This window comes from Aquila chrysaetos, chromosome 8 (genome assembly GCF_900496995.4).
Source record: "Aquila chrysaetos chrysaetos chromosome 8, bAquChr1.4, whole genome shotgun sequence".
NCBI classification, from domain to species: Eukaryota; Metazoa; Chordata; class Aves; order Accipitriformes; family Accipitridae; genus Aquila; species Aquila chrysaetos.
Genome location: NC_044011.1, coordinates 25,022,551 through 25,036,247, shown reverse-complemented (window position 1 = coordinate 25,036,247; position 13,697 = coordinate 25,022,551). Strand labels below are relative to the sequence as shown.

At 40.4% G+C, this 13,697-nt stretch overlaps 1 protein-coding gene across 7 annotated transcripts in view; it reads left to right on the top strand.

The window, feature by feature from the left end:
• LAMA2 (laminin subunit alpha 2) overlaps positions 1-8,717 on the top strand; it is a 394,697-nt gene extending 385,980 nt beyond the window's left edge. For all 7 annotated transcript variants that reach the window (XM_030022177.1, XM_030022172.1, XM_030022175.1 and 4 more), the window contains 5 exons: positions 315-470; positions 3,906-4,059; positions 4,354-4,484; positions 5,123-5,345; positions 8,452-8,717. In XM_030022177.1, the coding sequence (XP_029878037.1) occupies positions 315-470; positions 3,906-4,059; positions 4,354-4,484; positions 5,123-5,345; positions 8,452-8,609 (822 nt within the window). In that variant the 3' untranslated portion in view covers positions 8,610-8,717. The remainder of the gene's footprint in view (positions 1-314; positions 471-3,905; positions 4,060-4,353; positions 4,485-5,122; positions 5,346-8,451) is intronic.
• The last annotated feature ends 4,980 nt before the right edge of the window (positions 8,718-13,697 follow it).

Sequence of the window (13,697 nt, the reverse complement as noted above, 5' to 3'; positions counted from 1 at the left end):
GCCATGCCTATGACAGTAACAATGAAGCTTTTAAAAGGAACCCCAAGTCCTTTCAGTAATTCTAATACATAATAGTCATCATGCCTCCTGACCCAGATGTAATTAAAAGGCAGTCATATGTTTGCACAAAACCTTGCGCAGGAGCTCTGTTCCATGAATATTACCCATAGCTGCTGCCATGATACTTCTCCTAACCACTCCTACTACTTTCTCTTGTATTGTTATATATTTTGGACTGTAAGGCTAGCTACAATCTGGAAATGCTCTGTTGTCAGAAAACTCTGTAGTTGTATTGCGTTTGTGTGTCTTTTTAGATAAAAGTAATTCGAACGAAGCAAGAAGGAAACCTTATAGTAGATGACGTTTCAAACAGGACTGTTAGCCCCAAGAAGGCCGATATATTGGATGTTGTAGGAATGCTGTATGTTGGAGGATTGCCCATTAACTACACAACTAGAAGAATTGGTCCGGTAAGCAAGTTTAAGTTATCTTACACTTCTTAAACTGTTTTGATTGGTACCAATGTCTTCCCAGTTTTGTTTTGTTTTGCTTTTCCCTCAGACTGCTCAAGAATATGGATAAAATGGACCTTACTGGCAGTACACTATTTTCTTTCAGTAGAATGATCTGACTCAGAATCCAGTTAATGCAAAGAACTAGAAATAGTAGAATTAGTTACTGTTATGGAAAAGTAGAAAGATTTATGTATGTGTATCCACTTGGATCACTGCGCAGCTAGAGTATAAAAAGTCCTGAATGCTACTTGCCCTTTCTCTTGACCGTAATTCATCTGACAATAAATGATAATAAACAGTGAAAGCATCTCCCAAGAGAAGCAGCAGAAGCCAAAATTACCCTGGACAAAGTACCTAGTAGTACTGCTGCTTACTGTAGTAATTGGGTTTGTGTTGTTACTACTAAATTAGGAGAGAATGTATTTTGAAGTGAGGCCATGAAAACTCTGTTGTCCTCTTTCTGTTTCCAGATCAAATGTGCATATATCAATTTATCACTGTTTTGGTCTAAATGCCCAGCTTCCATACTGACACAGAACATACCTTGGCAAACAGCATAGAGAGGTGAATATCATTTTGGCCTAAACTTTGTAGAATCAACTAGGAACACTGTATTCCCTCACCCAGGCCAATTACTGCATCTATCTGCATGACTCCATGTCAGTCATCTCACTTTCCTGCTGCCCTCCCACCCCCCAAGATATGCCAGTATCAGAATCAGAGAAAAAAACTCTTCCCTGCATTATTTTTTTCTCTGCACAGAGGGGTCTTTTGAAGTAGAAGCCAGAACTTGAGTGAAATTAATTATAGCAAACAACAAATTAGAAATAGAGTGCAGCACAATTCAAACAAAAAAATGGAATGTCAGTAGCAGCTATGTCTAGGCTTGTTCTGGGTGGTTATAAAGAAACAGTAAAGAAGAGGCAAAAGTACAAATCCTGGTAAGGAAACAAACCAGACTCTTAAAGAAACTGCATGTGAGTAAACACCACTGTAGTAAGATGGTTATGGAATGGCAAATACTAGCCTATAGACAGGCAAGAGTACACCAGTTTGGGCGGACAAAAGAAATACAGAAAAGGAATTCCTAGATCCTGCTTAAATAAGTCCCCATAATAACTTGTGGATGGGGAATGAAGGGGAAGAGTAACCACTCTAAATCTAAGACTTGTATTCCATAAAGAAAACTGACCTGCAAGATCCTATTTCTCAGCAAATTATGGGTTTTGCAGAAAGCCGGAATTGAGGCAAATCTACTGATCATTTGCATTTACCAAACCAGATCTGAGACACTGGAAAACAAAAGCAATACTTAACTACCCACAAAATGCAATTCCTAATACTATCAAATTATGCTCTTTGAAATACATCTGCAATTTACAAATACTAATCTAAGGATAAAGGTAACACTAAATCCTTACCTATTGCTTCTTGTCAGAAGTAATGGAGGGAACCCGTGCAGATAAATGGCTCAGTCTGGCAATAACAATCGTGTCAGATCCTGACAGTTTTAAGTGCTTCAGGATTTAAATGAAGGTGTGACTTCAAGTGTCATTCACAGAAGGTAAAAAACAGTGCTTGCCTTTCAATCATTCTCAGTAAAATACACCACATGATGTATTAATAGAGTGTTGTGTTGTAGGCTTCATGTAAAGCCTCTGAAGCAAAGAAAAGTTGAAAGGATGTATTATCTTAGTTAGGGCTTTCTTCTAAACACACATCAGCCTTTTTAGACACCAATCCAGTACATAACCATAGGTGGGCTGGCTTCCTATTCAGTGCAGAAGACCGATATCTACTTGTTTGGCTGCAGCAGATGTCACATTTTAAGCACTCAAAACTCTGCTTTCAGCAAAAGAGGTTATATTGCCTGTTACCATGCTAAAGTATAACCGGATTTGCTTTTCCATAGGGAAAGTGAAATTTTAAAGTTAGAGAACATTATCGAGTTGTCTACAAATCTTACATTTCTGTGATTTATTCTCACAGTGAAGATGGCAAGGTTTGCTTTCCTTTGTGGCATTTTTCTTTTTTGATAACAAAACCTGTTGATCTGGAGATGACTTTCACTTAGAAATTAGAAAAAGGTCTGTTTATGAAGAATCTGACAGAAAGGATTGCTCAGCTCAGAACTGAATTTATTCACTGATACTGCTCAAGTTCTCATGAAAATTTTGTACAGGTGTATTTAGCAGTAATAAGCTGTATAATTCCACAGTACATTCAGCTTTGATTTACAAGGAAAGAAATTCTTTCAAATTACTAGTCAGAATATTGTTAGAGGAGGTAGTGTGCAGAGTCAAGACTTCTCTCTGCAGGTATGCCTTTCTCCTTTCTGTATTTGTACATACTTCTACGCTGTATTTTCTACCCTGGTTTTTATTTTCTTCCTTCCTACTGCATTGCTTATGAATATGTCTTCCGTACGTTTAACTTTTTCATGTCCCCCACTGATATCAAGGAAGAATTTTCCTGACTCTAAGTCAAAGATCAAAGCCTTTGTCTGAAGCCGAGAACCAAAATGCAGCTTCTGTACACCTCAGAGAGAAAAGGGAGAAGATGTCAATGGCTTTCAGAGGTCCCACTGGGACGCACTGATCACACACAGGGTCTCACTTACTTACGCCACCAGCTTAAGTATGCACGTACCACCAGCTCAGAGTCACCATGATGTGCTCCCAGTGCAGAAGCTAAACTGGAGCTGCAGTTTGCTGCCCTGCATGGGAGCCTCCATACACCCGAGCACACCCCACGCCTCCACCTGCCTCTCTGGCCAACAGAGTGGCCCTTGTCACTGTGGGCACCAGACCTATATATGGTTATTACATGAAGAACTATGTACAGTCAACAACTTTTAATGTAGGGACTTTGTTCATTTTAGTAGCTGTGTACCTGCATTAGCTCTGACTTACCATGCAACATTAGGCCCATAGTAAAGTGATTAAAGGGAAAAAAATACCAAAAGCCCTAGCAAAATTACCAGCAGCCCAGAGAACTATATCCAGTATCTTCATCTACTTGCAAACGCTATAACCTAGTCAATTAAAAAGGTAAAGTATAGGCCATTAAATTCCTGCATTGCTGATGTAATTTGCTATGTTTCATTATGCAGTGTATTATTTTATGTCCCCTCCATTAAGCCAAATAAATGTGACTCAGATCACATCCCTGAAAAGTAATGTAATTCATCCTCAGTATGACTGAGATTAGATTCCAATTACAATCAGATATTAAGGATTAGCCATGTAAAATTCAAGTTTTATTCAGCTCCATAAATCCAGCAGAGAAGCAGAGGAAAGGTACTTTTTGATGACATACTTTAGGCCTTTATTGTGAGCATTTCGTCTTGCTTTGCACAGTTATACATTTTGTTTGAAATATTACCTGCAGGTCACCTATAGCATCGATGGCTGCATCAGGAGTTTTAAAATGACAGAATCACCTGTTGACCTGGATAATCCAACTTCCAGCTTCAATGTTGGAAAATGCTTTGTCACTGCACAGAAAGGAACGTACTTCGATGGAACAGGCTTTGCCAAAACAGGTAATGAACAGCAATTCTGCTGATAGGCAAAGAACAGAGAAAGAGGAGATGCTGCTTTCAAAAACTTTGAGTGCTACCCAACTCCTGTTATGACTCCTATACGACTTTCTAGCAAAGTCTCAAACTAAGCACAGCCACCTAACAGTTACTTACATGATTTCACATGAAATGGAGTGCATTAATAATGCTGACTTAGTTACCTTGCATTACTGGCAAGACACTTTGTGTGATTATTAGGAATAACGTATTAAATGCTTTTCTTAATTTTATTATGCTTCCCCTTTTCTCTCCAAGTTGGTGCATATAAAGTGGGAACGGACCTGCTCGTAGAATTTGAATTCCGTACAACACGAATCAATGGTGTTCTCCTAGGAGTCAGCAGCCAGAAAATGGATGGGCTTGGCATTGAATTAGTAGATGGAAAAGTGAGTAGCAAAGCATTTTTGGCTCTTTATAGAGGCTGGTTTTAGAAAGCACAGGTAGTTTAAATGCAAGCTTACTACCCCAATCTCAAGGCATCTCAGTCAAATCAGGGCTCTCCTTTATGCAGCACTTGCCACTTCCCATACATAAAGAGGCTCTTACACTTTTACAAAGATATTTTAAAACATTCTGTAACACTTGAGTTTCCTAAAACTGCAACATCAGGACTTAAATTAGTGAGAATGTGAAAAGTTTTGAGGAAAGTCTTTGCCGTTAATAATACTAGTTTCTCGTGTATATTTATTTTACAGTCTGGAAAACCAGTCAGTAATCTATCACTATAAAGAGCAGGGCGGGGCGGGGGTGGGGTGGTGGTGGTGGTGAAACGCACCAAAACTAAGACAAAAAAATGGAAAAATGGCAACCTATGCAACAATTTTGCATATTTCCACTCATGTTTATCTGTGACATAACCCAGATCCCAGAGGGACAGCAATCCCCATAGTCTGGTATTCAATTAGAGCTTTAGTATGTGCAGTCAGAGCACGTTGCCTTTAAATAAACAAAACAAAACAAACAAACAAAAAAGAGCTGTAGAACTGTTTTGAGAACTAGCTGATTTCCATGTCACACTTTTCAGGTGATGTTTCACGTTGACAATGGTGCAGGCCGATTCTCTGCCATCTATGAGCCCGACGCACCAGGCAGCTTGTGTGATGGACAGTGGCACAAGGTTCTTGCAAACAAGATCAAACACCGTTTAGAGCTGACTGTGGATGACAGACAGGTGGATGGTAACAGCCCAAACAGGGCCTCGACCTCAGCAGACACCAACGACCCTGTCTTTGTCGGAGGATATCCTGGTGAGCATTTAACACACAAATGATGCTTTACTTATGCTCTAGCAACATTGCCTTGGAAATGTCTTAAATGCAATGAGGACTAGTATGCTAAAAATGATGGCAAGGCTCTTCAAGTTTGTATCAGTTGGCAGGGATGCTCATTTCTGCATCCAGCTACATTTTGGAACAAGAAGTTCTGCAGCACCAAGGGACTCTCACAGATCCCCCTGCCCAGTTTCAAATGTAGGCACTGTCACAGGAGTGGACAGACTTTCTGCCTTCTGCTGCCCGCGCACACACAGCCTCCCTGTTAAAACTTTCTGTTCAGTAACAACATAATAGTTATGTTTCAATAGTAACAGCATTTGGCAAATTTAACTTTAACTTAAGAATGGAGAATTTAAATTTAACTGAAGAATGCATATATGCTCTTGTGGGGGCAGGGGACTGTGTGTGTAAATCAGCCTGTAAAACATGAGGAACTGAGGAATGTGAACAACAGCTTGCACAGAGAGGTGAGAGGACACCATCTCTTTCTTTTAATGTCTTTGCTTCTGGTCTGGTGGTTTTTAAAGGCAAAAAAAATAATCAACATTTGCTACTCAGTATTCTGGAAGCCCTCGAGAGAACCTGCTTCATGCAGAGGTAATTGAACAGGATCCAGAACTGGGCTGAGCTCTGTAGCTAGCTTCATCTTCCCCTAAGCTGATAATGAATGCTAGTATTCATCTGTTCATAGGCAATCAGTAAGTTTATCTAATAGCAGTTTACCTTCTGAAAACACAGTTAAGATGTTTGCAAAGTGCCAATTTTGTTGCATTTATAATAAAGTTTCCCTCTGGTTTGCAAACAAAAAAGCTAAGTATGTTTGCAGTATGTGTCTGCTCTAATGCATACTGAGGTTGTTGTCCCACAAGTGGGGTGGTTTACCTGGTGTGCGAAACGCCAATATACACACAGAGCAGAGGTATTTTATTCCAATTCATGTTTGCACAAAGATGGGGGCTAGGTGGTAATCCACAAATCTAGCACACCTCATGCCTAAACAGGCAAGCAATTTATACAGTTCAGTTACACATATTCAATTTCCAAAGTTCTTCCCCAAAACTATTACCGGTAGTCGCTTATCTAGCACAGTTTCTATTGGGTTAAAGTTTCCCCGCTTTGAATTGAAGGTACAGTGTTCTTTTATTCTACAGTGCATGCTCAAGGAGGGCGGGGGGGGGGGAGTCTTTTGGTCTTGAATTGAGTCGGTGGTCGTGATCTCCCCCTGCCGCCTTTACCTCTCCTCCAGTTATCAAAGATTTTTGCTGACTTCATGCCTATCAGCAATTATTCAACTTTTTGGCGCCTCCTGGGGTAGGATGTTCCTTTCTTATCAGTCTTTTATTTTTTCTTCAGGGGCACAGTCATTAGCAAGGCATGCCTGGTGTATACAAAGGGTATCTTATTCCACAAGACCTTTGTGGTCTTCTTAAGTACATCAAGGTCAATAGCAAGACCCCTCTTGGGTTAATACCTAAATTATTTTCTGGAAGTTGTTTTTCCCCCTATTCTAATGTGTGATACGGTGCATCCTAAAAGCCTTCTCTCTCAAGCTTCAGAACATTTTAAAAAATGTTCTTCAACTGAGATATGAGAGTTGTACTTCAGTTACAGTGACTATTGATAAGGACCAACATCTTTGTGCCAGAAGAAAACAGCTTTGTGGCAGCCTTTTTATAACAAAACAGGATTCTAGCATAGGAGCTAGCACTAAAGAAACACTGCAGATGGAGTTACTATCTCATTCTAGACTGTACATCAAGAGGACCACAGCAAGAGAAACAAATAGAAATAACACTGCAATCTGTACAAAACAAGCCCACACTTACATCATGTTGAAGTGATATTCCTGAGTTCAGCCACATGGCAAGTTATGAAATGATTTAATAAACCTACATGCACATTTAAACACCTCACACTTCTCTTGCTGTCTAGTCTAGCTCATCCAAGATTTGTTTTAATATTCCCAATACCCAGACAGCCTCATCACAAATTTAAAACACAGTATCATGGGATTTTGTAAAATTAGTAAGCATTTGTATTTTCTAGTCCTCTTGAGCTATGCAGCCTCCTGGCTGCATAAACAGTGCAAAATAGTTGTAAACCAGCTAGAAGGAGCTGGTGGAGAATTTCTTGTGCAGAGAAACTTTTTGCCACCAGAGTGTGGGCGAGGATATAAATTCTTGGCTACCCATAAAAGCCGTTACTCATCCTACTATGCTCTTCCCTGTGCAAGGAGGGACAGATGGATTCAGCCATCTCATCCTCCGCGAAACAGCGTAATGCTACGGCCAGTCAGTCCTCTACAGGTGTAAAGTAAGGGGTGCAGAAATAAATTTACCAGTCACATAGATTTGTATCAGAGTGCATCCCTGTAGCCACTTTTTCACTTGGAAGAATGCTGCAAAAAAAGTTGGGCCATGAATTTCAAGCAGTTGAGAGAAATATTTCCAGCTTCCCAGTCAAACCAACCCTCACTGCTATCCCCTCCTTTAGTGGAAGAGATGTACTCAAATCCCTGGCTTTACTAACAGCAAGAAAAAAAAAGTCAGAATGCTTGAAAACTCTCAAAAAACCCATTGCTTAAATGACACCTGAAGTCCATACTGAGGAACTGGCTTTCTCATGATGTTAGGGCTGAGAATTGCATCCATTTTGGTGGTTTTTTGCTCTGTTATTCTATGGACAAATAGCTTGAGAAGTTGGACATCTGCAGGACTAGAATGTATGCATCATACACCATTCATAGGTAGCAAGCAGCCATGTGGCCTTTCTCCTTAATTTCCTCTATGTCACATAACCAAGTTACGTGGTTTACAATGGCAGTTTAAATGTGTTCAGATTCTGCCGCTGTCGTGCTAGGAGAGAAACAGGAAGGAAGACTGCATTGTTACTACTAACATAAGCATTTATCACATTCACCCATAATGTGTCATTTCTTTAATAAAGAAGATATATAGCAAATAAAACATGTTAATATATTGCTGAGGACATCTATTCTCCTGCAGGACTCTCAAAGAACAAGTGTAAGTATCAACTAACACTAACATAATTCCTCTTGCCTTTTTTTTCCCTCCTTCAGATGGTGTGACCCAGTTTGGGCTGACTACTAATATCCGTTTTAAAGGATGTATTCGATTTCTGAAGTTCACCAAGGGTACTGCTAAACCTCAAGAGATTAACTTCAGCAAAGCTTTGGAGCTGAAGGGTGTTCAACCACTGTCATGTCCTGCAAATTAACTGCCATTCAGCTGACATGAGTCTGTTTATATAAGCACCTCAGATTAAAAAAGAAAAAAAAAATCTATATATACATTGCATTCATAATAAAATGTCTTTATGCAAGTATTTGAGAAGTGTTTGTGGTATATTCAAATGGCTATTTCAAGGTACCTCCCAAGAATGCAAGAACTAATCCTTCCCCCCCCCCCCCCCCGAGTCCCTTCATTAAGGGAGTAGAGCAATAATTTTTATTTATCTCTTTCCTTATAGCTTGAAATGGAAATGTTTCATCATTCTTTTGATGAGTGAGACCACATATTATGCAGGGTGTTCCTTTACTATGGAACTTAGAATCACAGAATATCTCAAGTTGGAAAGGACCCATAAGGATCAAGTCCAACTCCATGTAATGCTCCCTAAATGCTTTTGGCGAAGTAGATCTGTAAACTCGGGTTCCTTTACCATTCTAAATAGAGTGCACTTGTGTGCATGCACATCTCTGTCACAAATGAGATTTTGTTGCACAGCTTTGGTTTAGCAGCAGTTTAGGATTTACTAATATTTTTGAGATGGATCACAACATTATGTTGTATAATTTTAACAGTACTTAATCATCAGCCAATTGAACAGAGTGATTCAATGGAATTTGTTACAATCAAATTTGTGACTTAGATAAAGATTTTAAAAGGGCAAGGATCACCCAAAACTTACAGCAGGGTTGCACACACAGATGGAGGTTAAATCAAATCACACACACGTGCACAGACAGATAAACCAGTTCTGAACCACACAGACAGACAGGATAGTTCCGAACCAAATCACACAGAGGCAGACAGGCAAAGAGTTCTGAACCAAACCGCAAATTCACATGCACAGATACAAGTTCTGAACCAAATTTTACCACACCACACCACACACACAGAGGTGAACCCATAACTAAAATTTCCCTTTTGTGAGTTTCATGAATTACTCACTATTACGTGCTGGCATTCATCAACGGACAGCCAGTGAACCTCGCAAAATCAGGTCTTTAAGTCCTCGCGAAATCGCCAACGGACGATCTTTAAATCCTCGCGAAATCTACCCCGAGAGGCATCCATCCCAGCTCGGGGGGGGAGACACGGGACCACACAGCTGCTGCGGTCCTGAGGACTCCACAGGTCTCTCCTTGGATCGCTCTTTATAGGGTCTCCAGATGATCGGCTTTGGTCATTGTTTTACATTCTGGCCACAGTTCATGCTGAGTCATTCTGGTATACAATTCAGGCAGCAGATGGCCCAGGTGTGGCCAGGGGGGGCCTGGCCACCCCAGCCCCAGGCTACTGCGCCTCCAACCAAGATAACAGCCCAATGGGAGTTCTTCCCAAAGCATGCATGGCTTCTCCTGAGATCTCAGAGTGGCCTGGGGGGGCTGCACCACCACATTCCACCCCATGACCAAAGTCAATCTATCTCTCCACTAAGTGGTTGTGCGGTCACCTCTTGCCTCTGTGCCTATAAACAGACAATGCCACATTCCAATTATAATTTGAGGGAAAATTTTTTCATGTTTGGTCAACCTCCATAACTATTAAAGCTTCGTTAAATGTGGTTAGACGATGTTATATATGTGGGATCCTTGCGATAGTGTAACTTGTTTAGCTACTCTGATGTATAAAACAATGTTTAACAATAAGCATAATATAGCAAGAGTCAGTAAAATCACAATGGGGTGCAGCATCAGGTTCTGCTGCTCCAGTTGCCACTTGAGACCATCCAAACACGATTTCCCACCACTGATGTTCTCCATACCTTTAAACTCCTTCCAATACTCAATGTATTTCTTCCCCGTCATGGACTGTAAGAAGAGTTTTTTATCCCATTTTCTGTGCTTGTTGCAGGAGGTTTATCAAATCAGGATCGTGGAGGAGTCACTTGACTGAAGTCAGATTCATTCCCATAGGTGTTGGTTGCAGCTCACGATATAGCACGTAATCAAAAGGCAAATTTTTGTGAGTAGTTATGGGTACAGAAAAATTAAAATCACAATCCATGACCATAGAAAAGTTAAACATGCAGATTGAAGTGGTTGGTTATGTTGTGAACAAAATCATCTTTTAACAAGGATTCACACAATGTTCTCATACATACACATCCCTTTCCAATATATGTAACCAGTTTTAGGAACCTCCTTGGGATGTATTTCAAAATATTTTGTTCTGTGTCCAAACAGATATCTTGAGCTATAAGCGTATTACTTCCTCAAATAAAACCTTATGGTTCCCGCACAATGCATGCGCATACATCAATTGTTTGCCACCTTCCCTCCTTTTGATGGGCCCTATGTTCTAAGGGAGAGAGTATGATTCCATTTCGATTTAATCCTAGCGTAATGATTGGGTATATGCTGTATGCCGAAGCATTGCATATAGTGAGGACAAAGGCAACAATCTTATAACCTTCTGAATGGTAAGTAAAATTGACTAATTGCCCCCATGATTGAAACTCTTTCTCAAATTCTGAGGCATTGTCCCAAACCCCTTTATAAATTTCAGTAGGTATGGTTCCCCCTTCTCCTTCTCTAATAATAGCTGCTACTACAGACTGTATCCATAATTGTGCTTGGATACAGCTCAAGGCAAGAGAGGTATTACCTTGAGTTGCTCTGAGGGTGTTTACAATTAATTGATGGTAATTTTCATCTATTCGTTCCCAATAAGGCAGAATATCAGATGGGAGCCATTGACTTGCTCCTAATGCCAATAAAGATTATTTTAGAGGGTGTTCTAATTTCTTTAGGTCATCAGTAGCAGCAGTTAATTTGTTCATTAGGACTTCGGCATCTATGCTGTTCGATACTCCCAGTCCTGTTCCTTAAGATACCAGTCACACCTCTTTTTGATCATTTTGGAGAGGTGAGAATTCAACCATGTAACTAACCATGCTAGCCAGCCAGTGTAAGTTACTCCCCAAAAGGCAGAACAATCTGATCTAACTGCTGACACATTAATGTGCAGTGCAAGTTCCACCCTGTTTAGGGACCAACTAGGGTTAAAGAAAACTCACTGTTGTCCTATGTTTTTAATTATATAAGAGCCGGTGTTATAAATGTAAGGAGATAACTTAATAGGAGGCTGAGTTGGTGAGGATGGATACTTGTTAGCAATTTTGAATTGGAGACTTAAGTTGGAATGAAATTTGGAGTCTGCCCAAAGACACATTGTACGTGTTGAGCGGAATATAGTAAAATTATACCAACATTCATGCCCAAAAGGACAGGTATGTGTGTTACCAGGACCGTGTCCTTGTTTTCGTTCAGCATATCCACAGTAATGCTTAAAACTGTTGTACTCTTAGTGTGATTTTCAATGCAGCATCCTACTGAAATTGTCTCCTATTGTTCCCTTTAAAGATGGAATCTGTCAATCCTCATCTTCATTTTTTATAATCCACTCTCATCTATGAAACACAATGTCATTATGTAGTACTACTGCAGATAAATTTAGAGATTTAGCAGGGTAAGTGCCAGGTGCAAATTCATTAGAGCCTGTATAAGCGTTAACCCGTGGCCAGCCCATCGTACACAAATTCCATATATTGCGCATGTCAATCTTAAATTTAATCATCAGTCCTACTCTACGGTGGGCCCATCCATACATCACAAAGCCAGGTTGTACTAAGGTGAAATTATACCAACAATCTAGGTTGTCATAACTGCAAAATTTCATGTCTTTTCTAGTCCAAGTGGAATCAGCATTCTAAACAGTCTTTTCTGTTGCTTTCCAGTGGGTAGATTCACTGATTACTTGGCACCCTACTTTAATTTCTTCTCCTGGTGTGCCTCAGAGCAGGGGAACAAAATTTTTCCTGTCCCACCTCCATTCATTTCTTAAGTATATCTCATTTCTGTGCATAACTAAGGTAGAAAAGTTCTAGCCTGTCCTTTCCCTCCATGTTCCCATACTTCCAGTATACCTTACCAGTGCGTGGTCCCATGGGCTTGGTGTGTGAGCAGTGGCAATTATACCTACTCCGATTAACAGGAAAAGAGAAGTTAGGGTAGGGGCACACAGTCCTTGTTCTTGCCATTGATATTGATCCCAGTAGGTTAATGTGAAGAGAGGGCAAAGGAGAATACACAATGAGGTAAAGATGCCAGTGTCTAGTATAATAGTTGTTCCCATGGTGTCATTAGTGGCATTCATTGTTTCCTGTAAAAGAAAGAAAGAAAGAGTCTCGGTGGGAAAGGCGGAACGAGTTACCCCTTTTATGATACAGGTTAAATCCATCTAGCACTGATTCTATGTTCTGCTCCACTATTGTCAATGGCTTCCCACACCATTGTTCCTCGTGATTTAGTTAGAGTCATTGGTACTGTTCCAATACATGGTAATTTTACCATGATGGGTTGCCCTGGTTTCACTGAAGGCCAGATATGCCTGTTATCTAGTGGTTTATCTAAAGGAGCCATCAAGAAAGCTCAAGTAACTGGGCTTCCATAGGGACCATATCTGTTATTCAGTTGGTGTAGGGTTTTGAGTGGCGAGGATCCCATTGTCCTTCATGTGGCTTAAGATATCTTTTCAGTAGCTCATTGGCCTGTTCAACCATACCATTACATTGTGGATAGTATGGAGTGTGGAACACCCATTTTATTCCTTCTTGTTTTGCCCATTCTTGTACTCCCTTATTAGTAAAATGTGAGCCATTATCACTCTGAATAGTCAGGAACAGGCAGAATTGAGAACCATGAGGAAAGATGGTGTTTTGCCCATCGGCCCTTCGGTACTTTGTGGCTGTTAAAGGTCCAGACACCACTTCTATGCCTGTCAGAATATACCTGTATCCAGTGGATGGTTTTAAAGGACCAACATAATTGATTTGCCAGGTAGACCATAATGTTTTCCCTTCTTTAATGTGCAGAGGTGGTACTTCATCAGGATGATCAGTTTGCAATCATCTGAGTTGGCACCGAGGGCACTCACTATATGGTTTCGCATGTTTTTCTGTTAAGAGGCCAGCCTCGGCTTTGTGCTGCAAAGCAAAGGGCATCCTTTCCACTATGTCCTAACTTAAGATGTAACCATTCTCCTAACCAGTACCACTCAGGGTCTATAGCGACTTTCC